The sequence below is a fragment of the Cucurbita pepo genome, chromosome LG03, assembly GCF_002806865.2.
Source record: "Cucurbita pepo subsp. pepo cultivar mu-cu-16 chromosome LG03, ASM280686v2, whole genome shotgun sequence".
NCBI classification, from domain to species: Eukaryota; Viridiplantae; Streptophyta; class Magnoliopsida; order Cucurbitales; family Cucurbitaceae; genus Cucurbita; species Cucurbita pepo.
In genome coordinates this window covers 1,388,756-1,413,065 of record NC_036640.1, presented here as the reverse complement: position 1 = coordinate 1,413,065, position 24,310 = coordinate 1,388,756, and the positions used below count along the sequence as shown (strand labels likewise).

Genomic DNA, 24,310 nt, shown 5'->3' with positions numbered 1-24,310 from the left:
TTTACCTATTTTAGTTCTTCGTTCTTGTCATGTCAAAACCATTTCAGAAAATGTTATAACCCATTACCACTTTCTTCGCGCGCTTTCTGAGAAACCAACGGAACAATGTGCATCGCGCTTCAATCTTCCCTCCTTCTTTCAAGAAACCAGATTCTCCTTTTCAATCCCAAGCCAATTTCTCTTCATTTCTCCCGATTCGAACCCAAAATCACAAAGTTTCATATCCGAACGAAGCCGTTGGCATTCGAATCCGTCAATTCCACCAATTCCTCTAACCCCACCATCGAAGATTCTGAATCCCAATCGAATCGGCCTCTTCTTCGCAGTTTTCAGACGTTCAAATCTTTAATTCCGTATATTCTCTCTCAGCGTAAGCATATCCTTGGTGGTTGGCTCTGTAGTATTGTCTCGGTTTTCTCTCTATCCCTACTCGTGCCTAAGATCGGGAAATTTTCTTCGATTATCGATAAAATCGATGCTACTAATTTGTTGGATGAGGGTCTGGTTTTGGGGATCTTGGTGTTCGCTCGTTTCGTTGCGAGTTACTGCCAAGAAGCGCTCATTTGGGATGCGGCGTTGAATGCCATTTATGAAATCCGCGTTCGTGTTTTCGAGAGAGTTCTGGCGATGGACTTGGAGTTCTTTGAAGGTGTGAATGGCGTTTCTGCTGGCGATATCGCTTACAGGATCACCGCGGAGGCCTCGGATGTGGCGGATACCATGTATTCTCTCCTGAATGTGAGTGAAATCGAGTGTAGTATCAGTATTTTAATTTCAATGAACTGATATAAATTGAATGTTTTAGAAATGGAAATTGAATCATTTGGTTCTTAACCTTTTAGATTTTATTTGTAGCTTCATTTTTATTACAGACTGTAGTGCCCAGTATGTTGCAGTTGTCAGCAATGGCGACCCACATGTTAGCTATTAGCCCTGTCCTATCCTTGATTTCAGCTATGGTAAGAGCTGCAAAGTTTCTTTACACTGTTTTCAGATTACCCTGTTTTGAATGTTTCTTTACAGTGTTTTCTCGTGGGAATCATATGGCGACTCTGATTGTCTTTACCTGAACTTAGGTTATTCCATGTGTAGCTCTTGTCATTGCCTATCTCGGTGAGAGACAACGACGAATATCTAAAATGGCGAGTCTGAGCATTGCTAATCTTTCATCTTATCTAAATGAGGTACATCTTAATCACTAAATCATGTTTATGAATTTGCTTCCAAGTCCTAATTGTATTTTCCGAGGTGAAAATCTAAAACATGTTTTTGCGTTCGCTTCTCGAATCTAAATGATGTTTGTGAATTCACTTCTCAAGTCCTAATGATTGAGTTTTATTATATATCTCTGTGATTATGTAATAGGTTCTTCCAGCATTTCCTTTTGTGAAAGCAAACAGCGGAGAGTTTTGCGAAAATATTAGGTTTCAGAGGCTTACTCGCACCGACCTGTATGCACGTCTAAAGAAGAAGAAGATGAAGGCATTTGCACCTCATGTTGTACAAGCTCTATATTTCATGTCATTATCAATGCTTTGTGTTGGTTTTCTGGTGGTTTCAAGAGGTTCATTTAGTAGTGGTAGCATGATTTCATTTGTCACGTCATTGGGTTTTCTGATTGAACCAGTTCAGGTGATACTATGTTATGACAAGAGCTTCTGTATGTATTTTTGAGTCCAGGGTTTGATTTTCCTTTTTCTTTTTTCCTTCTTTTCTTGGTTCAGATGTATTTTTGCATAAGTTTTATCTTCTTTGAATAACAATCATACAGAAAATTGGAAAGGCATACAATGAGTTGAAGGAAGGTGAACCCGCTATCGAACGCTTGTTTGAGTTGATCGAGTTCAACCCTACGGTAAATTTCTAGTTGATGTCAAATTTATGTTTAGAATTACTTTTAGTTTGTCAATTCAAATAACATATTGGATAAGCAATCGCTTTATGAGCTTTCATTGAAGGCAAGCAAGACAATGACTAGAAAGTTTTATGAATGTAATTTTCTCATTTTCCCTCTGAGTTTCTGATGCATTTACACTTATAATTCTTGACCTCCTAATTATAATCTTCAATTGCATCTTCATACATTCATTGTGGTATTGTTTGTTGAAATATTTGTTTTAAATATTGTCTATTGAAATGGATATCAGCATCTTTTATCATTTCTATGGTGTAAAGTTGTCCTGTTTCATAAAGATGTCTTCTACTTGATGAGATTCTACAAATTAAATTAATGGATGGAGCATTTTGATCTTTGATTTTAGGTGATTGAGACACGTGATGCGGTTGATTTAAACAGTTTGAAGGGGGAGGTCAAATTTTGTAATGTCTCATTCGCCTATGGGAGCAATATGCCTCTTGTGTTGGATAGATTAAACCTCCACATCAAAGCTGGAGAAACAGTTGCTTTCATGGGACCATCTGGAGGAGGAAAGACAACACTAGTTAAATTGCTTCTTCGCCTTTATGACCCATTATCTGGTAAGCTACTTCTATTACAGTTATTAGTTCTGACCTTCTGGAAAAACAGTTGCTTTCAAGGTTTCCTTTTGTTTAACACACAAATTCTTTAACATTTCCATGATATAAATATTGTTCTTTCTCTGAATAGGTGATATACTTATTGATAACCACAATATTCGGACGGTTCGACTTAAAAGTTTGCGGAGAAATGTTGGTCTAGTTTCTCAAGACATGGTGAGTGGTTGTCGATTACTTGTTCATACATTTTGTTGTGATGTGAACCAAAAGTACACTGTATTTCGTTGCTGCATAGTCCTTCTTCCTTGGTAGTTGCTCAGAGGTTTTGTTATTTTTATTCTCTCATAAGTTTCCAGCTGGTTATTCACTTCCCTTCGGAACGAGTTCATCGGTCGCTTAACTATCGTTCTCTGCATTCAAGTAATCATTGGCTGCTAAGAAAGAAATACATAGTGGAATTGTCCAAGATTGTCTTGATGAATTATATGAACATTTGGTTTTTGTTCTCAGATCCTTTTCTCAGGAACTGTAGCTGAAAACATAGGATATTATGATCTGACAAAGGAAATCGACATGGAGAGGGTAGAGGAAGTGGCGCAAATCGCAAATGCAGATGAGTTTATCAGAAGGTTGCCGAAAGGATACAATACATATATTGGACCCAGAGGGTTAACGTTGAGTGGAGGACAGAAGCAAAGGCAAAGTTTCAAATTAACTCAATTTTTATAGGATACCTCCATCTAGTTCTTTTAATAGTTAAACTTACATGTGTCCTTCCATATGGCAGACTATCCATTGCAAGGGCACTCTATCAAAATTCATCCATTTTGATCTTGGACGAGGCAACGTCTGCATTGGATAGCACGTCCGAGTTACTGGTCAGGCAAGCTTTGGAGCGCCTGATGGAAAATCATACTGTAAGTTATGCACAATTCGTGCTTAATATGTTGAAATTGTGTTTCAAAATTAAGTTTTTTGTGATATGCACTCAACTTTCTTGTGTGGATGTATATTCAAAATGGTTGGATCATGGAAATTGACTGTTTGTGGGGGTCTTAGTTCCTCGTCATAAGCTTGTAGGGTACAAATGAACTGGCTGGAACTTTCTCCTACAGAATCTTTGATTCCAAGTCTATTGGAATTGACTGTGTGGATGAAAATTTCATCATCTATTGAAAAAAAGAAAAGAAGAACAAGAGTTTGTCCTAGAAAGACTGGTTTATATTTTTATTTGGTTGCGTTGCATACCATATTTATACCAAGTGTGTATAAATCCGTAGGTGCTGGTAATCGCTCATCGATTGGAAACAGTTCTGATGGCGAAACGAGTGTTCGTCTTAGATGGTGGGAAGCTGCAGGAGCTACCTCGCTCTGCTCTTTCTAGTAGTAACTATAACTCATTGATGAAAACTGGGTTGGTGATTTGAGCATCATCGTATCGACGCGGTGCACGAGCAGGAGATGCACGGATCGGTTTCTCTTCTGCAGCCATGCGAATTGCAGGAATCAATCTGTGGTGAAATATGCATGTGTAGGTTGAAAAGGCATAATGGAGGAGAGGAGGCAATGCCATTGGTGACCCTTCTGTTATCTGCGACTTCATTCATTGTTTCCTTCACTTCAACATAACTTATTCAAGTTCTTAAACTTCCGCTTCGTTCAGGTTAGTGAGTTTATAACTCATTTCCAGTTCCCCTTAGCTTGAGTTGCCAAGTTCTTATACTTATAAATGTCGGTATGTCTATACATTGTGTTCGTATGTTATTAAGGGTATATTTAGAATGACTTTCTAAATGCAAAAAAAAAATATTTTTTTTATTTATAAACATTTTTTTTAAGTACTCAAGGGATGAGCGGAAAATGACATGGTGTAATCATTAGCTACGATAAAATATTAAAGAAGATTTTGTTAAAAACGTCAACAAATTAAAAAAAAATGTAGTTTCAGCGTGAATTTTAGAACGAGAACTATATTTTAAAGTTTTATGGACCAAATTATTTTTTTAAAATAGTTGGATGGCAAATATATATTGATTTTCAATTTAAAGCTTGAAATTTCATTAAATTAAAATCAAGACTTAAATAAGTGTGAGCAAAATTTATATATCAATTTTTATCAATTCATCCCCTATGTTAAAACATTAAAGAATTAAAAATATTTTTAAAAAAATTCAAGCTTTGGACAATATTTAATAATTTAGGCAATATTCACAAATTATAATATTTTTAAAAAGAGGCTTTATTGTCATATTTATTTACGTTCATTTAAGAAATATATGTAAAAATCTGAAAATGTTTCTGTTCGTTGATTGCTCTTGTGAGCGCGCGTAGACCGTCGGATGAAGAAGATAATATTGATTAACGAAGTGTGATGACATCTATCGTTTGGTCTCTCTATAAATACCTCTTTTATCATTGCATACCAAGTCGAAAATTTCAATTTTGCCGCTCTCGAAAACCCGCGCTCTTTTTCCTCCGTCTCTCGCGGTTCGATTTCCATTTCCGACGAACTCCCCAGTTTCTGAATCAGGTAATGTAGCTCAGTGCTTTAGATTCTCCGATCGAGTGTTTTGAAAGATTCTTCCTCAGTTTGTTAGATTGAATTGCAGAATAAAATTCTTCCGACTCTTTTACTTGTCTCGTCGTGTGTGTAACCTATGGAATATGGATTTGTTTGTTTGGCGTCAAATTATGACTAGATGTTTTCCAGTTTGAGTCGGCAGGATCGGATTCGATTCGCTGATTATGGTGTGGCTTCCTGATTTGGTCCTTTAAGAAAGTGGAGAATTAGAATTGGACAGTCGCGAAGCTAAAAGAAGGGCTACTGATTCAAAATAATCCGCCCACAGTGACTATCATGCATATTCTTACTGTTACAATAAATTTTGCTTTCAAACACATGGTTGCCCTAGCAGTAAAGAGTTTTAAGGAAATGGATCAAACCATAGTAGCCACGTGATTTAACTTTTTACGAGTTATCTTGACACAAACCAAATATAGTAGTATTATGTGCTTGTCTTGTGGAATAATCGAGTGCATATGCGACCAAATGCTAACAAATGGATTTTCATTGATATCTGATTAACATTTGTAATACGTAGCAAACAGTTTTGAGTATAAATGTGAGTAATTGTTTGGATCTTCTCCCATTGGATTTTTGTAAGGAAGAATGTATTTGTGAAATGCTGTCTGCTACCATATTTTTCAAACGCCAGCATTTTTTTTTTATTGATTTGGTGTTCATGTCAAACAGTTTCCATCATTGCTCACATGGTGAAACAAGTTAGTTTTCTTTTTATTAAATGTTTTCCCTCTCTGAAAGACAACCTTCCTGGTGTTTTCTATAGATGGATACATCAAACCCTTCAGTTTTTGTGAATGCTGAGCTTTTACGCCTGTATGTTGGAAGAAGAGTTCGGGCAGTGATTCAGGTACAGTCAGAAGGCAACGGAGTCATATACGGTAAATCAACAGATGACAACCAGATTACTGTGAAAGGGTCCCCACCCTTTACTCTTTCGAAGTTTGTTGAGGTCATTGGAATTGCTGATACCGACAAATCGATACGAGCTGATGTTTGGACCAATTTTGGCGACTCATTTGGTATGCGCTCTTCTTCAGCTCTCCTTATTCTAGAATGACATTGGAAGCTGTATAAGTACTAATGCTCTATACATGTCTGAAGTTAATTTATGTTCTTTGAATTGGCTGAAGATGATCATTTAATTGTGTTTTCAGCTAATCATTGATTTTGAGCAGTATTTAGTTTTGAATTGATGTTTTCCCAAGGAGCCTAGCCAAATCTGGCATTTTAGATTTCTGAAGCATAACCTGGCTAGATTATAAGTTTGGAATCCGGATTATACCATTAAAGTTTATCTCAATTGTGAAATCTAAGCTGCGAATTAGTCATTTGGTATCTGACAATAATTCTGTATCAAGTTGAAGTTAATTCAATCCAAGTTAGCTCATATTCTCAACGGTTTGTTTCACCACGATGTTTTAAACATTCTTCTCCTTGGATGAGAATTCGAAGAGAGATCTGCCAATAATTGTCAGGATAAGTTACTTATAGATTCCTCTTTGGATCTTACTTTCAACATTCTTTGAGATTGGATGTGTTGTTGAATTTTTATCAACTTTTATCAGAAAGGGTTGCATTCTGAATTGTTTGTGTACCCCTGTTTGCAGATACATCTACCTTCAATCAACTTTGTCAGCTTGCTAACGGGGAGTTCAAACCCTTGTTTGTCTGATATTCCAGCCAGACATTCATTGGCCAGAAAGCTCAAAGCCCTACCATCCCCTAAGTCGCCGATGTTTTCTTCACGTTCTTCTGAAGCGCCCTATATTTATCCTTCATACAGTATTGAACTTCTCAGGTAATGGATATATAAAATTTGAGTATGCACATGTATGTTTGGGTTAGAATATCTAGAATGAACATTGCTTCAAAATATTCATAAAAATTCTATTTTAATCGATTTTGTTTTTAGTTTTTTAAGGTTATATTAAGGTTTTTAACTGCTAACTGAAAATCCCTTCTGTTGTATTGAATACCTTGATCTGGGTAGAATTTTGTTGACATTTTAATCATGTTTGGTTATAATTTAGATGAGTTATCTCGAACTGATACAAACTATAATGTTTTAGGTGAAGCTCAAAATGTTCTGACAAACATAATGCCAACAAAATTATAATCAAATTCGTTTTTCAATTTCAGTGATTTGATATTTACTTGAAGCCATTGTTTTGTGTTTCAATGAAATTAAGAAATTAGTGGTTTATTAAGTTTTCCTTTGAATTAAAATTTTCAAACTTAATAATTAACATCTCAGTTTGATTGGAAAAAACTTGCGATCTTTTTTATANATTAATGAACTTTATAAAATATTACACCGAAAAAAGAAAAAAAAAAACATCATGCACATACAACGTGATTAACTTTAAAAATATATTTATAAAATTGATATATCAAATAAAACTATATATTAAACTGTGATAAGGAAAAAATAAATAGCATGTTTTGTTTTCATTCATATGCATTTTAGTAAAAATTTTAAGAGGTCAGTTCTAAATATAATTATTATGATCGAGTCACTAAAAAAAAATGTGTCTCTTAATTCTATAGGTATTGACTTTCCGTTTTTTTAACCCTACATTCATGTACCTATCATTTACCAAAGTGTTAAACTTAGTTATCCTATCTTGAGGATCACTCTTATTTGAATATAGTCTTGGTTTATTCATGTACCCTCATTTACTCATTATCACAATGTAACACAATTAAATTAAAAAATTATTCGGTCAAAAATAGAAATTATCACAAATGTTATTGATCTTAAAAATGAAATTAATTTGATCCTAATAAATCATCATCGTGTTAGGATGAATTAGTTTAACTAATGATACACATCAACAATTAATACAAACAATCAAACCCACAAACATAACACAACACGGGTCCTAANAAAAAAAAAAAAAAAAAAAAAAAAAAAAAAAAAAAAAAAAAAAAAAAAAAAAAAAAAAAAAAAAAAAAAAAAAAAAAAGGCCCCAAATTGAAATTTCAAGAACAAATGGGACACTGAATCAAACCATTCTCATTACACTCACCACATTTGATCGTCTTCTTCTTCGTCTGATCCAAAACCTTACAGCTTCCATTGCAGTCCACACACATTACAAATCTCACGCCGCCGCATCCTTCACAACTGCCGCCGGTCGCCGTCGGAATCCCCTCAAACAGGAGCCCCAATTTGCCTTCCTCCTCCAATTTCACCACCTCATCCGCCCCTCCGATTAGCCTCCCCTTCACAAAAACCGCTGGAACTTTCACATCCTTGCTCCCCATTAACGCCCTCAACTCCTCTTTGAAACCAGAATCCATCGATACGTCTCGCTCCAGCAACTGAATGCCGTACGATTCAACCATTGACCGAACCTTGTTACAGTCTTCGAATGTTTTTCTGATTCCTCGAAGCGTTGTTGTGTAGATCACAACGGCGGTTTCGCCGCCGGGCGGGCACCGTTCCTCGAACTGTTTTAAGGCGGTTTCCGATTCTTGAAAATGTCTCGCCGCCCTAGATTTCGGCGTCTCTGAAACTATTCTCTTGATCTGTTCTCCTTCTTCGGTTAATTGTTTCTCGTATGACGCTACGAGCTCTGGATCGAACATTGGACTCAAACTCCTTCTTCGAGCCGATAAAAGTCCCGAATCGCTTCCGAAACTCTGCCTTCTCGCCGAAGTCGGCGTATTCTTCACAGGAACACTCAATTTCAGGACCGATTTGGGGGATATTCTTGCCGAATTATTCACTTTTAGAATCTCTTTCGGACTGTAATCCAATCGCCCGACGCCATTTACTCGGTCGCGATTCTCCTTTCCACCGAATCTCATCGCCTTCTTTGGAGTGCCGATTTGATTAAAGAACTTCAACGGACTTCTTCGATCCAAATCCGTCAATCTGCGAAGAAAAACTCCTGGCTTAGGGCTGTTTTTGCCCCGATTTCCAATCGGAATTCCTTCTTCCAAGCCGTCCATTAGCTCCCAAGCGTTAATCACTTCTGGTTTCTCGCGAGAAGGCGACTTCTTCTTCGTCGGCTCTGAAACTAACTCCTTCGTATCCAGATCAGCGTTGAGATTGAGAACGCCGTAAGTGCTGGATGTGAGCGAAACGACGTGGTTGAGATACTCGCCGCCATTGTTGACGATAATGTCCCTCTGGAGGTCCTTCCTGTAGAGTTTTGAAGATACACAGCCCATTAGATCTTCTTCTTCTTCTTCTTCTTCTTCTTCTTCGATTTTCCGGAGCTCTTTAAGTTGCAGAGGAGAAGAGTTCGTGTTCGCGTGGGAGTTTTTCAGTTATTTATTTTTTATTTCTTTTAAAATTTTTAATGGTAACCGTTACTAAAATGACCAAACGGGCCCCAACGGTCGGAAATTTCGAATGGGACTTTATATTGGTTCTGGGGAAATTCTCTCCTCTCTTCGAAGTTTGCCCCCACATTTTTTTTATTATATGATTTTAATCCCACTTTTTTCCACTTACTGCAGCTTTTATTTTCTCCCTCTAATTATTTAATCATGTTTTTAATTATTTAATCATGTTTTTCTTTTGTTTTTTTGTATATTTTTTAGGTTTAAAAGTTTGAATTTGGTTTTTGTTGTTTGATTAAATATTTTTAAATATTTTCTTTAACCTATTAATTAATAATTTTGTTAGGTTATAAATTTTATTTAGATGTGATATTACTAATCTACCCATACCCATTCGAATTCACCTAGTAATAATTGAATTATAAAAAAAATAATCGTCATTTCATAAAAATGAAATTATATCATGTAGACTAAAATAATAATTTAAACGTTTTTAGATTAACATTTACGAATGGAATTAAAAATTTAAGACGTATATTATTTTTTAAAAATTAAATTATAAATTTAGTTTATTATTAAATTTTAAAAAGTTTATTTTCATGTGCAGCTCATATGGTAGCAAGTCTATGGTACAAAATCCTTCCATTCAAAATCATTACACAATATAGACAAATAAGAAATAAATATATGTGATAAAATATATTTAAATTAAATACCATTTTAATATTAAAAAAAGTCACCATATAAAATAAGACACTTGGTCCAATTAAATTAGAGTATTTATTTTGACTATTCATTTGGAACTACGCTAATTAAGCTCACCCATATAAAACATTGATAATAGTAAATGTTATTTTCCAATATTCATTTTTTTTAAATGTAATAATAAATAAATATAAGGTGCATTATCTAAAAATAATATAAGCATGGAAAAATGGGACATATTTATTTGGTCAATGTGGGATTGAAATGACACTTTCAGATGGTTTTTATTAGAAGATTTATCTTCTACTCAATTTTAAGGTTAAATTAATATTTTTATTCCTTAAAATTTTGATGTTCTTAAGGTGGTCCAGTAGCAATCTATGTTCAAGATTTGAAATTTGGATTTGATACTTAATGGCTACCGCATTCTCCTGCAATATAGTCACGTTGCTTGTAATTATTTGAGCACAACACGAGTCATTTCAACATAATTTGTCTTCACTCATATGCATCTTAAGAAAATTCTTACGAAATCACCCCAACTAAAACTGCTTTAAGTAAAGCACGTTTAACCATAAAAGAAATATATACCTTGTTGGTATAGGTAGTGTCTTTAAATTATTTTAAGCTATTCTTAGTCGTCATATCCTTAAGATCGCTCTCATTTGGATATAGTCTCGGTTAATTCATATGTTCTTCTTTTATTCGGGCGTCCGAGGTCCATCTTTCTTAATAAAAAGAGGTCGATGTATGCATATTATAGATTTTAGAAGATTAATGTATCAAGTCAAAGGTAGGATTATTTTAAATGTTTGATACTGTATGTTTCCAAGTTTAAGTTGTCAAATAATTTCTTACATTTTTAATTTTGTGTTTAACAAATATTTAAACTTTTAATTTTGTACTTATTTTATTTAAAATTACGAACATAAATTCATAATTAAAAATTTATAATCTATTTAGCTTAAAATTTAATGAGATGGAAATGTAGAAGATAAAAAAAAAAAAAAAATAGAGATGTATTAAATATAATGGATGCAGTAGATTTATTTTATTTTTAAGTTTGACCTATTAAATATGAACAAAAAGAAAATTAAATTCGTAATTTAAAGTACTTTTAATTCAAGTTTGGGTAAATTAGGTTAAAACCAAAGGGTAGGTGTTTTTGCATGGGACAAGGGCTACGTATGTAGATGCCACGTGATGGAATCTTATTGGTTCATTTATGAACTTACTAAAAATATTATTCTATAGTCAACTGCGTAAAATACTGAGATCCGACCCCACAGTCTCGTCTCTCCATGAAACTATNATAAAAAAAAAAAAAAAAAAAAAGTAAATACTGATATAAAGAATTATAAAAACCAGATTTATTTTAATTTTGAATATGCTTTATAAATTTAGAAAGTTGTATAAATTAAAATCCAAGTTATTTTATTTTATTCCAAAATATATAAATTGGATAATATATATTACATATAAATCCAACTATTTTTAGTTTACCTATAAATTAAAATGAGTTTTAGCTAACTAACTTAAATATAATAAATTTTTTAATCATAATTTGATATATGGTTAAAGAAAAAATACATATATATTTTTTAGAATAAGAATAAAAACTATACAATAATAACGAGAAGAATTATTGTGGTATCACAGGTCTATCACACCTCCATTTTATGAAATCACGGGAAATATTGGATGAGAAAAATGATTCAAAATTTAAAGTTAAGTTATTGGAGGAACACATGGTAGGTTTACCTTAATTGGTACAATAAATTGATTGGGTTTTGTTTTTTATATCTTAATTAATGTCCCAATCTACTCTATTGTAGAGGTTTGAATTCAGTGCACTCGATACCATCGAACCATCTTGATCAAAGAAAATCTAATTTGGATGGTTTTTTTTTTTTTGAATTATTGAAGGATGATGACAAAGTAGCGTGTGGACCGTCTGATTAGACAAGATCTTTCATCATTGATTCAGTAGGACCTCCTGCATTTACACTCCACTTATTAGTTGCCACGTCATTAAATAATTTTGAGATAAACTATTATTTTTCATCTCATATAAGTAATGTATGAAACGACTTTGCTCCAATAGTTTTTAGAGGATTCGCAGTACCTAAAGCATTGGAGCGATCTTGTAGTTGGAAATAGGCAAGGAAGTGCTTATTTACAAAGCTAACCCATGTCTAATCGAGCTTCAATTCTTATTCTTTATCTCCATCTTCGCTCAATCTATTACGTCGTTAAGGAAGAATTGACTCTCAAGAAGCACGACGGACAATATTATAAAATAATGAATTTTATATTATTAACTTTTTTTTAGTATTATTATTTATTTCGGTTAATTTTTGAACTTCTAATCTCTTCATCGAAAACATATTAATTTGGAAGACAAAAATATACTCCTATACTTATTATTTTTTTTAATATTAATAACATCTAAATAAATATATAGTCAAAAGTCTAATAATGACATCATTAAATATATTTTAGGATACAAATTTGTAATTTGACCTATAAATAAATAAATAAATAAATAAATAAATATTATATATATATATATATATATATATTGGTTCTTTTATGGTTTTTATAGGAGTTTGAGAACTTAACTATAATGATATAATATATGGTCAATAAACTATATTGTTGATATTTTAATAAAATTAATAATATCAAATTTAGTAAACTGGTGGAATCGAATATGGTCTATATGGATCGGCATGAAATAAAATATAGTTTTTTTTTTTTTTNTTTTTTTTTTTTTTTTTTTTTTTTTTTTTTTTTTAAGAATAAATAATATATAATTTGCAATTGGCTACAGAACTTACAGGACAATAAGTTCACGCACTTTCATGCCATTATGGAATCATAAAATTTATTTCGGTGTACAACACTGCGATCTTGGGAGTCACAAAGAATTGATGTATTTCCATTTTCACCCGCAGTAAAAATAATAAAACTATTATTGTGTAATACTTTTTTACATTGGTTTTCAAATTTTCATTTGCGTATTTACTAATAAGATTATAACATTCAAAAGCAAATTAATTTTTAAAATAATATTTTAAAAACTACGTACTAATAATTGTATTACTTTTACCATATGTAAAGTGAGAAAATATTATTAAAAAGAGTAATACTATATTGACTATTTCATAATAAAATCACGGATTTATACGTAAAAAAACACGGTTAAACAAATGATGTTAAATATGAAAATAAATCCGACAACTTTTTAAAATAATGTTAATAAAAATTTTAATTTATATTTATGTCTTTTTGAGTTATTGATAATTCTATCTCAAATATTAAAATATATTTTAAAATGAGCTAATTAATTTTTAATTAATTGATTTTTATTATTCTCATATTTTTTTCATTATATAAAAGAGAACTTTAGACTTAAATTTAAAAAATAAAAGCAACTAAGTTATTTCCGAAAATGAAAAGGAGAGAGGAATAAAGTGTTAATTTAAAACATCATTTAAAATTATGATATTTCTAATACAATTATACAACTGCAAATCGTGAGTACCAAGTTTTATCATTTTTGCCTCTTAAAAAAAGATATTTTTTTTAATAATTTTTGTAAAATAGAAAGCGACGTGGCAGCGGAGTGACGGATTATTAAATTATACAGCTTAGCAAATGCTTTTATTTAAAGTAGGTATTGAAAATAAAATAAATATCTATTTAAAAAAAAAAACGTCAATAATTATTTCATCATTGTAATCTTCAATTATCTTATAGTTAAGGTCCCTGTGCTCTCTTTATTAGGCGCCAGCTGCTCTCATTGTTTATACTATATTCTATCTGATTCTTCTGTTTATTTATTTATTTTTCTAAATTATTTTTTTTTATTTTAAAACGTATAAATTAAATGGAAAAAACTTTAAAAAATCATTTGTTCTTCCCATACATATTTTGTTTTATTAATTCAATTACTATTTTTTGAAAAAATTGAATTTAATAATAAATTGAGAAAATTAAATCACAAAACTTTTAAATTACTTTTAATTTTTTTAATGTATTTACTGAAATTTTAACTCAATAGCATGTGATCTCGTGTTTTTAGCTACATGTGGAAAATAATGATTAAATTAATAAAATATCTACAAATTTTTGTACTTTTCTCGAAAATACTATTGATGTTTCAATAGTACATCAATAGTATTTACCGTTAGTTTTGAATAGGAGACGTTAATATTTTTCAAAAATTCCATTTTTTATTTTTTTTAGAACTAAAAAAAAAAAAAATCATAGGTATGATTGATAAATATTTATTTTGAACTTTAGCTATAAATAACTCACATAGAAAAGCCAACATTATTAAATAAGAGGTGAATAGTATTTAATGTCCCCGGACAATTATTGTGTTAATTGATTGAGTTATGCTCGAATTTGGGTTCTATATGATACCATGTTAAGAATGAAAGACCTTCGCACTGATAATATATTATATATGTTGAACATAAATTCTCATGGTTTTGCTTTCGGTTTTTTCATAAATCAGATATCAGTATAGATAGTGTTCATTACTTGTAAACCCATTATATTTCTCTTAATTAGTGAATGTGGCACTACTTGTCTCAATAATTCTCAACGACTTACGTGAACAAATAAACACATACATGAAAAGCAAACAAAGACATAAGGTATATTTGTGAAACTGTATAAGTTGTCGTCTTTTTCCTTTCGATCTCGTTACCTAAATTATTTTTCTTGTTTATGAATTTTTTAATTTTTTAATTTTATTTTGTATGTGTTTAGATTTATTCACTTAAATAACACATAAGTAAATACAAATTTTTTTCGTAAATTTAATGGCAAAAACGTTCGAAGTGTTCTTTAGTACAAAACTCAAGGTTAAAACAAAATTTCTTCAAAGTTTGGTATAAACTGGACAAATCCTATAATTGAAAGGGATTTTATTTTATAATTTAACCTAAAAAATTTGACCAAATTTTGTTTTCTAACTTATTATATATTTATATTCACATGCCGACAAAAAATAAGTTAAAAAATGGAAAATGATAAATAAGTTGTTAGTTTTTTATATGTTCGAGACGGAGCCAAGCCATTTAAATAAGCCACGCCGAGAAATGGAAAAAAAATTTAAGGAAAAAGTTAGTGTTATAAAGATAATTAAAGGAAAAAAGGAAAATAAAAAATAAAAAACTCATTCATTCGCGCTCCGCATCAATCCGCTGCCGTTTTGAGCTTTTCGCCTTCCGTACCATTTTTTATAGGCGAAGAAAAATTGGAAAAAATCTCTTTTCATTTCTCTCTTTGGTTGAATCTTCAAAAGACGTCTTCACAACGCGCCGCCGAGCACCAATCAGCCGGAAGAACTCTTCTCTCTGTTTTTCTGAATCTGTATTGTTTGGTTTAGTTCACTCTGTTTTACTATGCCGCAAGTGGATCTGGAAACTCTGGTTTCTGCATGTGCCGGTGGCAATGCTCACGACCGGAAAATCGCCTGTGAGGAATCTTTTGACGACGGCGATCACCGGCAGGGAGTTGAGAAGAGAGAGGTAACAGAGAAGTCGGAGGTTCCGCCAGATTTACCACCGGAATCGTTTTGGCTCTCGAAGGATGCGGAGTTCGATTGGTTAAATCAGAACGCGTTTTTCGAGAGGAAAGATTCGACGAAAGGAAGTTCGACTTCGACGAACTTGAATCCTAGTGTGAATCCGCCTTCTAATTCGAATTCTCAGCGGTTTTCATTGAACTTCAAATCGAAGGCCTCGATTCTCGGCCTTCCGAAGCTTCACAAGACTTGTTTTGTGGATTCGAAGACTCGTCGCAATGCGAAATCTGGAAACGCGAGGTTGTTCCCTAAACAGTCAGGATCTTCCGAAAAATCGGACTCTGCTGTCGTCGAACCGGCATCGCCGAAAGTTTCGTGTATGGGGAGAGTGAGATCGAAGCGAGATCGGAGTCGCCGGTGGAAGAATCGTCGGCGGTCGTCCGAATCGGCGCTGCCGAAGGAAACAACGGACCAGAAAGACGCTAAACGTGGTTTCTTATCTACTTTCCTGAATCTTTTCAGAGGTTGGAAAAAACCGCCAGGGGTTAAATCAACCGCTCCGATAGCCGAAGATGCGCCGGCAGCAAAAGCGCCTGATAAGATTACGCTCAACATCGATGCACTAACGGCGGGATCGCTTCCGAGAAGAAGCGTCGAGATCGAACCACCCGGTTTGGGCGGCGTTAAGCGGTTCGCATCTGGAAGGCGATCCGGTTCATGGGTCGTCGGCGACGGAGAATAATCGACGGGCGGCGGACTCTGCTTCTCTGAGCTTCTCGGTACATTGTGGCATGGGCTGTCAGCGGAGCCCGCGGGATTAGGTGGGCTTCTTGTGGGCCCGTTTGTTTTGTTTGTATCGTAGACGAATTACGTGGCACTTTGGTTTAACCGTTCTCACCTCACTCCCGTGCTTCACNAAAAAAAAAAAAAAAAAAAAAAAAAAAAGTGCCTTACGGTTTTCCACATGTAATTTTGCCTATTGTTCTTGCAGTTATTTTTCAGTTTTCATTTACATTTACATTAAACGGTGCCGTTTTGTAGATAAAAAAAAGTATTGTCTCATTATTATTTTCTTTTCTTTTTTTCTTTTGGGAAAAAATGATCAGATGTAAATTTCGTGTTCAGTTAATACTCAAAGAATGGCTTTTATCTAGGGGGACCTGAAGGAAATAACTTATAGTCTTAGGGAGTAAACAGTAAAAATAAATAGTTAAAGGACTAAACGGAAACTGAAATTTACTCACAGCAGTAATTTTTTATTTTTCTTACAGAAAAAAAGACAAAATGATAGGAAGGATTTAAAAATTGACAGTATGAATATGATGCTTCAATAATCGAGCTAGACAAAACATGCAAGGCAGAGACAGGAAGGACCATAGATGATGCAGGGAGAAAATTATTATTAAAATATGTGTAGATGCAGTTTTTTTTAATTACTATTCAATTATTTAATTTACAGTACTAATTTTTAAAATAAACAAATAAAAAACTGGATAAATCATTAATTCAGTTATTGAATTTAAATATTTTGAATGAAAATAAAATATGGAAAAATGCTTCCTTCAGCTGCCACGTCAACAACTATCCCAAACCATTATTATTACTAAGGATTAAATTGAGCCGTTCATAATTAGGCGCAACTTGGATACATTACTAATTTCCTAAACTAAGGAAATAATATGACATTTATATTAGAACTAAATTAAACTCTGAAATGACCAATTACAATTCAATCAATTCATGGAAGCGTACAAGTAGAAAGGATAGAATGGTCTTTTTGCATTTTGAAGTTTTTATATGGTAATGGGGAACTTCTTTCGCAAGCCAAACAGTTCTCCATTGCTTAAACCGATTGTTCATTGAGCGGCAAAGCAAAAGCGCGCGAGAGAGAAAAGGTTTTCAGTACTCGCTGAGCTCGTCGTAGATCTCAATCTTTCGGCCATTGAGCGGCTGCGCCGGTCGGGCGTTTTTCTTATACGGTGGTTCCAATGGCGCTTTCAGTGCTTCCACTTGCTCCTTCGAAATCGTCCTCACCTGCGAGGTAATTTTTACAATGTTATGCCCTAACTAGTACGGTCTAAAGTATTCACGTTCTGTTCCGCCGTGTGAGGAGTTTGAGAAATGGAGATTTGGATTAGATTTACCTTGCCGAGAATGGTCCATATGACGTTCTCGGTGCAGGGAGGAACTGTGAAAGAGCCGATGTATCTGTAGTATTTGCGAGTCTTCTTCCTCAAGTGCTTTAAGTTTAGTTCTCCTAGTGCAATGTGAGCCTCTTCGTTGCTGCCGCATTTTTCTTTGGTTAACTCCTGCAATTTGTCTTGTATCTGCAATTTCGCCGGACGAATTTACGGTTGCCGTGATTGTGAATTTGTAAATTTATGTCTTTAGGAAACTTGTCTGTATATGTATTTTTTCAGAGGATGAAATTGACTAATTCATTGATGTACCTTTCCGAGTAGGGGATCGGAATCACCGTCTTGGAGGAGGATTGCTATGACGGAGAGGCCGCCGTCGTCTGCTTTATGGATTAGATGAAGCTCGGCAGCAAATCTGTTCGAATCAGAAAGTCCGGAGGTAAGTTCAAATCAAAACTCTCAAATTTTATATAACAGGTGAACTTGAGCCGATATAGATTGATTTTTATGATGACATTTGAATCAGTTTCTTAGTCTGTCTGGTTTAGACGTCACGTCGAGAAATTAGGAGTTTCATGGATTATTAGTAATCAAAACGTTCATTTAGTTTAAAAATACACATCAGACTGTTTGAGAGAGAGTTTGAGTCAGAATTTTCTGAAATCTTGTTTTCGTTTCAACTTTCATATTCTTGAGACAACTTCGAAGTATTACTGTTTTTATAAACTTCAGGCTGCATATCTCACACAATCTTCTTGTAGGTACTTGTCAATTTGATCTTAATTTCTTTGTACATTGAGTTTGTCTTTAATCTGTTCTTTTTTTTTAAAAAAAATTAGTACATCTATGTTAACGTAGTTGAACATGTGAGCATGGCATTTGTACATTCCAACTGAGAAGAAATGATCCTTTTTATTGGTCAGGTTGAGTTTCATGTATCATGCATTATTAAAGAGACATTTCCAAAATGTGTTAAAAAAAAAAAAAATCTAACAAATATATCAATTCTGCTAATGAATTTCANTCTATAATTTATTAATCTATTTAGAAACTTTTTGAAAAAGTATTAGAAAGGATCTCCTCTTCTGTTATAGAAGCTCCGAAACGACCAAAAGGCTAGGCAGCCTGATAATTAGATGGGCTGGGCCCATAATGGGCCAGTCTAGAGAGAGATTTGGAAAGAGAGAGACGGCAGTGAACATACCGCTCGCCGTTAAGGAGGTGTTCGGAAGGAGAATGCCAATGCATTTGTCTGAGGGAGTAGTTTTTATCATCTATGACAGCTACTCCACCTGTTTTCTCCCCAAAGTCCACCTGATTTTGATAAAGAAAAAAAAAAAAAAAATGTCAATATGGCTTTTACTTTTTGATTTATTCTTTCTTTTAAGGGAAATATGTTCATTTAAAAAATTATAGTTACACAAAACTATTCTTTCTGTTTTGTTTTGTTTTTCATTTTTGAAGAAAACCAATATGAAACTGTTAGCTTTTAAAAAGTTAGTATCAAAACTTAAGAAACAAGAAGGTTAGAAAATATGTCTACATGCATGTCATATTTATGTGTCTGGCCATAGGGACAAGAGAGACTAAAGAGAGCCAAAAGTTATAGGTTTAAAAGGGCAGACCCCAATGTTAAAGCCATTGTTGACAAGTGTAGCATTAGCAGTATTGTATCTCCTGACTAGTTTTTGAAGATGCTTGCCAAACACGGCGCCGTCCTTCACAATGTCTATTGGTGACTGTGATTTCCCTTTGGAGCAAGTTGCAAATTTCGAGCTCATGCTTCCCCAGTGTTCAGGCCCATTCGAGCCCTCATAAGAAAATGTAGTGGATTGCTCGTTCTCTGTCCACCCAAAAGCAGGAAGTCAAAAACAAAAACCAAAAGAACCATTTCTTGAATAAAAGGTTAGGAATTCCCTTCCTTCTGAAACCGTTATCCCAGAAAGACAAACAAACAAACAAATCCTTAGTGTTTTATTTCCCGGAAAGGAGAAGAGAAAATTCAATGGAAAAAATTAGGAAAAGGCTCACTTGCGTGGGTTTGCACGAAAACACCGATAAGCAAAAGAGAGAAAACAAAAATAGAGGAGACTGAAGGAGCCATTATTGCCAACTCTTAGGACAGCTGCCCTCCTTTTGAAACAATATACAAATAATGGAGGTTATATATACAATAAATCCACCTTTACATGGAGAAATATGGGGCGGTCATGTGGTGGTCGTAATTCCTCTTTCTCTCTCTTTCAAGCTGAGAATGAGAGAAAGAGAAAGAGAGAGAGAGAGAGAGAGAGAGAGACAATGGAGGGGGTGGCTAAATTTAGAGGAACTGTGAGTTTTGTTTAAAGTACAATATTTAGGTGGTGCGTGTTTCTTTTGGAGAATATAATGGATCACCTTGGCTTTACTTGTTTGTAGCTATCTATAGTTTCTAGTATTCTATAATAACTTTTTCCACCCCAGTTGCGTTTTGTTTTTGAGCCAAATTAAAATTTTACATTTTAGAGTGTCAGTTCACAAGTTTGCCAGAAAAAAACGCTTTCATTTTTTACTCTCTCTCTCTCTCTCTCTCTGTTTTTAGAGTGTCAGTTCACAAGCTTGCTAAACAAACCTTTTATTTTCTTACTTACTCTCTCTTTAAAAGAATGGAAAATAATTAAAGATTCCAGATTCCTCATCACGTGTCAAAGCTTGGAATTTTGTATATAGTTTTTGTGCCTAAGAACCCCTAGTTGCATTCTTAACCTTTCAGAGAGAGAGAGAAAAAAAAAAAAAAGAGCATAAAAAACTGTATTCTTGCCTTTACTAGACAATGAAGGGTTTATATACACGGGTGAGAGATTCTGATTGAGAGAATAACATATCTGAGCCATACCCAAATTAGTGTCATCAATTGCATTATAATTACCACATCAACTTATTTGAGTTAAAAACGTTTTTTTTTTTTTTTTATTTTTTATTTTTTTTTATGCAATTAGTTTTCACATAGTTGTCTTCTTTTTCTTCTTTTTCACAAATGCATAATTATGTTTGTATTTACAGAGTTGTTTTGAGAAATATCCTGTCTTTAGTACTGAATAAATAACCAAGAAAATATAATTGTAAGTTTGTGTATATTTGTCTCAACTTTGAGTAAGTCTTCATTTTCAATTTTTTTTACATTGAATTTATTTTTAATGGAACCTTTTAAACTTTAAATTTTATATTTATTATATCCATAAGTTTTAAATATCGACACAAATTTAAAAGTTTAAATATTTATTAGACACTTTTTAAGATGGTATCCATTACTAAACTTATAATTTTTTTTACTTTTTATTATTTTTTCATTTTTTACTTTAGTTGGTGAAATAAATGCTTTCAAGTTGTATAGAGATTTGAGAGCAGATTTTCTCTAATTTGCATTGCTATTTATTCGTTGGAGTTTATGCTTGATCTACAATTTTTTTTGGCTTGGTCTAACCATTTTGGGGCTTCGTACTCATCAATTATTGTTGGATTTAGGTATTTTTATGACTAGATGATGTGTTCTCTTATAGTAGCTTAGATTTGTGAGTAAAAAATTTAAACTTATAATTCTTTCAAATTAATAGAGATGTTTTACATATGCTCAAGTTGGACTAAACCCATACATTACTATAGCTAGATTATGGTTGTTTTGCTGGTAATTTCCTGATTATTTTTCAGTTAGTGGTAGGTTGGTTCTCTAAGTTAGTTAGTTTTGAAGAGAATATCAATTCTGCTAGTTATGTTAGTTTATGGTTTACTTTGATAAAACTAAAAAAAATTTAAGTTGGAATCGACTACTTAGTTAGGTGCCATGAAAAATGACCTTCTTTTCTTCTCATAATTGAACCTTACCCAATATATAAATGATACCATCTTTCTAATATGATTATTAGTTGAAATAATGAAATAAAATTATTATTAAGTAATGAAATCTTACAAACTCTTCCTTTTTCACTTTGATAAACTTTAAACTTAGACTTTTTGGAGATCTGTGAAGCCATGAAAATTAAGCCCCATTTCATGGTATACACTTTGTGTGATGTCCCACTTTGGTTGAGAGGAGAACAAAACACCCTTTATAAGGGTGTGGAAACCTTCCCTTAACAGATGCGTATTAAAGCCTTGAGGGGAAGCCTGAAAGGAAAAACCTAAAGAGGACAATATTTGCTAACGGTGGGTCTGAGTCGTTACAAATGGTATCAGAGTCAGACACCAAACAATGTGCCAGCCTTCTCACTCTTCCTCGAAGGGGGTAGACACAAGGCGGTGTGCCAGTAATAACGCTGGTATCAAAGGGGGTGGATTGTGATATCCCACATTGCTTGTAGAGGAGAACAAAACACAATTTATAAGATGTGAAACGTTCCGCCCGAAATGGAAACCTAAAGATTAGGCTGTTACAGCTTGTAACAAAATAAATAAATAATAAAAAGTGGACTGTGGATAAGATCCAATTAAAGCCACTTTGTCTCCCTCTTGTTCCTCTCCCATTACGTCAGAGAATGGTTGACATATGTGATGTTGCATTGCACTTATAGGGCTACTGTGTGGAGGCTCTTGTAGTGTGGGTATTATCTAGAAATTTATTTATTTTTGTTTGAGGAAAAAAAAAAAAAAAAAAAAAAAAAAGAAAGCAGAAGAAATGAAAAGGAGAGTATGAAGGGCAACTTTTTATCGGTTGTTTTACTTTCTCGGGTGATTGACCATTAAATTGAAAAGTTCGCATCTTTATTTTGTTAAAGCGATGTTAACAATGTTTTCATTTCAACAAGTGTATGTATATTTGCTCTCTTATCATTTTAAAACAAAACTTCATTATAAACTCCTCCGTAAAACATTTTTCCTTTCAAAAANTTTTTTTTTTTTTTTTGAAAAATTTGTTTGGAAGATAACCATGTTTTACAGATTCTTCCTCTTAGAACTATGGTTTAGTGTAATTTTTTTTTTTAACGAAATTGAGGTTCCTCTACTTTGTATATTTATTGTTGAGAAAAGTAGCAAATTTATGGAAGAAAATACATTTTTTTGGTGGGGTCCTCATCAATTTTCTGCCTAGATTCCTTGAACAGACCCCCACACACTAATTAGTTTTCTTAGTCCTTCAGTATTTCAAATAGTGGTCATATGCACATCATTGCTCCACTTTTAATTATTCCCTATTTTGCCATTTATTCAGAACAGGAGGATAACAGGTTCTAGCTGTTGAAAGAAATTTGAATGGCTAGGTTGCAACTTGTAAGTGCCTTTTCCCCCTTCGATATCTCTTACCCTCTTTTAAAACAGAGAATTCATGATCATGGTATAGCACAGCAATTATTTTCATTTCCCAAGTATCTTGGCAATTAAATCATTCATTTTTTCCCTATATTTTGATGTCCACACGTTTATTATCCTTTTTTATTTGGCAAGGTGGCATCTATATTAAGTAAATATGGTGTTCTTTTATTTCTCGATTTTTTGTTTTCTTTCATTAGAAACCAAATTTTGTAATGTAAGACAAAAACTAACTAATATTCCTGAGTAATTTGGGCTAAAATAGTAATTTAAAGATTATGGTGGTCTATTACTATTCATGATTCTCATTTTTAAAAAGTAATTTGTTTAGTACATCTTTTTCTTTCATTATTTGGCATTACTGTTTTATCTTTTTCTTTCATAATTTCGCATAACCTTTTTTAAGATGTCATATTTCTCATTATTTTGATTATAGGTTTATAAGTGTTTAAGCTTCATTTGATAATGATCAGGTAACTGTTTATAGATTTTTAAGATGTCATATTTCTCATTATTTTGATTATAGGTTTATAAGTGTTTAAGCTTCCTTTGATAATGATCAGGTAACTGTTTATAGATTTTTGTTAGCCTGTTTGATAGTTGACCATTGTGTTCTATTTTCTTAAAAGTCAGCGACGTAGCGATGTAGGGAGAAATGTTGAAGGACAAAATGTGAAGGTAGAAAAATACATTACATAGAAAATACCAGCTAGAGAAAGAAAAAACCAAGTGTTAGGGAAGATGGGTATTAGATAATGAATATTGAAAAGAGAAAAAGTAATGTTAGGGAAGAGTGGTAGTAGATAGTGAATATCCAAAAGAAAAGTTATAGAGAAATTTTAAGAAATAGAAAAGTTTTAGATAGAAAAAACATAAGAGAGCGAATGAGAAAATTTAGAGTAAAGTTAGAGAGAAAATGACATATTAGAGAAAGAACATAAGTTGGAAGGAGATATGTTGAGAGAATTGTTTCCTCTTTAAATGGAGAAAACATTACATTCTTATAACCAATTCTTGTTTTTATTCTTTTTTTATTAAATAGAAGTGTGTTTGAAAATCATTTCTTATTGCTTATCTAAATTTCTTTATATACTAAAAATAATTTTGTATATTTTTTTGAAAAATTGGAAAGTAGGAGCAAAATGCAAAAAACTTGGTTTTCTGTTAATAATGTTTCTTCTATCTCATCTTCCAAAACTACAAAACTANTTTTTTTTTTTTTTTTTTTTTTTTTTTTTTTTTTTTTTTTTGTTATTTTCCAGAACATATGTAAAAGCATCATTTTATCTC

The 24,310-nt window shown here is 32.8% G+C and overlaps 5 protein-coding genes and 1 long non-coding RNA gene across 6 annotated transcripts; 4 read left to right on the top strand and 2 right to left on the bottom strand.

Moving 5' to 3' along the window:
* The first annotated feature begins 37 nt into the window (after window positions 1–37).
* On the top strand, window positions 38–4,134 carry LOC111790013 (ABC transporter B family member 29, chloroplastic). Its single transcript, XM_023670773.1, has 10 exons — window positions 38–738; window positions 873–959; window positions 1,077–1,184; window positions 1,366–1,632; window positions 1,772–1,855; window positions 2,262–2,478; window positions 2,609–2,694; window positions 2,989–3,176; window positions 3,266–3,395; window positions 3,759–4,134. The coding sequence occupies exons 1-10, from the start codon at window positions 106–108 to the stop codon at window positions 3,903–3,905; spliced, it is 1,947 nt and encodes a 648-aa protein (XP_023526541.1). The 5' UTR covers window positions 38–105; the 3' UTR covers window positions 3,906–4,134.
* Window positions 4,135–4,834: 700 nt separating this feature from the next.
* On the top strand, window positions 4,835–6,976 carry LOC111791146 (replication protein A 14 kDa subunit B-like). The gene is made up of 3 exons (XM_023672378.1): window positions 4,835–5,008; window positions 5,826–6,081; window positions 6,670–6,976. The coding sequence occupies exons 1-3, from the start codon at window positions 4,850–4,852 to the stop codon at window positions 6,732–6,734; spliced, it is 480 nt and encodes a 159-aa protein (XP_023528146.1). The 5' UTR covers window positions 4,835–4,849; the 3' UTR covers window positions 6,735–6,976.
* A 1,068-nt stretch (window positions 6,977–8,044) lies between these two features.
* Window positions 8,045–9,241, bottom strand: LOC111791632 (uncharacterized protein At5g39865-like). The gene has a single exon (XM_023673038.1). The coding sequence runs from the start codon at window positions 9,239–9,241 to the stop codon at window positions 8,045–8,047; it is 1,197 nt and encodes a 398-aa protein (XP_023528806.1).
* A 6,239-nt stretch (window positions 9,242–15,480) lies between these two features.
* Window positions 15,481–16,344, top strand: LOC111791629. Its single transcript, XM_023673034.1, has one exon. It carries the CDS (start codon window positions 15,481–15,483, stop codon window positions 16,342–16,344), a length of 864 nt encoding a protein of 287 aa, XP_023528802.1.
* Window positions 16,345–17,169: 825 nt separating this feature from the next.
* On the bottom strand, window positions 17,170–19,902 carry LOC111789885 (alpha carbonic anhydrase 1, chloroplastic-like). Its single transcript, XM_023670605.1, has 6 exons — window positions 19,772–19,902; window positions 19,366–19,583; window positions 18,945–19,054; window positions 18,053–18,155; window positions 17,747–17,929; window positions 17,170–17,636 (listed from the first exon to the last, which is right to left on the bottom strand). The coding sequence occupies exons 1-6, from the start codon at window positions 19,842–19,844 to the stop codon at window positions 17,502–17,504; spliced, it is 822 nt and encodes a 273-aa protein (XP_023526373.1). The 5' UTR covers window positions 19,845–19,902; the 3' UTR covers window positions 17,170–17,501.
* On the top strand, window positions 17,489–23,076 carry LOC111789889. Its single transcript, XR_002814401.1, has 3 exons — window positions 17,489–17,643; window positions 18,065–18,179; window positions 22,923–23,076. It is a non-coding gene; the product is annotated as an uncharacterized LOC111789889 (long non-coding RNA).
* The last annotated feature ends 1,234 nt before the right edge of the window (window positions 23,077–24,310 follow it).

Coding starts and splice junctions, on each gene's coding strand:
- LOC111790013 (XM_023670773.1), top strand. CDS start 106: ATGTGCATCGCGCTTCAATCTTCCCTCCTTCTTTCAAGAAACCAGATT. Junction 1,856..2,261: donor TGATCGAGTTCAACCCTACG/GTAAATTTCTAG, acceptor CTTTGATTTTAG/GTGATTGAGACACGTGATGC. Junction 3,177..3,265: donor AGTGGAGGACAGAAGCAAAG/GCAAAGTTTCAA, acceptor TCCATATGGCAG/ACTATCCATTGCAAGGGCAC.
- LOC111791146 (XM_023672378.1), top strand. CDS start 4,850: ATGACATCTATCGTTTGGTCTCTCTATAAATACCTCTTTTATCATTGC. Junction 5,009..5,825: donor CTCCCCAGTTTCTGAATCAG/GTAATGTAGCTC, acceptor TGTTTTCTATAG/ATGGATACATCAAACCCTTC. Junction 6,082..6,669: donor CAATTTTGGCGACTCATTTG/GTATGCGCTCTT, acceptor CCCTGTTTGCAG/ATACATCTACCTTCAATCAA.
- LOC111791632 (XM_023673038.1), bottom strand. CDS start 9,241: ATGGGCTGTGTATCTTCAAAACTCTACAGGAAGGACCTCCAGAGGGAC.
- LOC111791629 (XM_023673034.1), top strand. CDS start 15,481: ATGCCGCAAGTGGATCTGGAAACTCTGGTTTCTGCATGTGCCGGTGGC.
- LOC111789885 (XM_023670605.1), bottom strand. CDS start 19,844: ATGGCTCCTTCAGTCTCCTCTATTTTTGTTTTCTCTCTTTTGCTTATC. Junction 18,156..18,944: donor CACCTCCTTAACGGCGAGCG/GTATGTTCACTG, acceptor TGATTCGAACAG/ATTTGCTGCCGAGCTTCATC. Junction 17,637..17,746: donor TATGGACCATTCTCGGCAAG/GTAAATCTAATC, acceptor ATTACCTCGCAG/GTGAGGACGATTTCGAAGGA.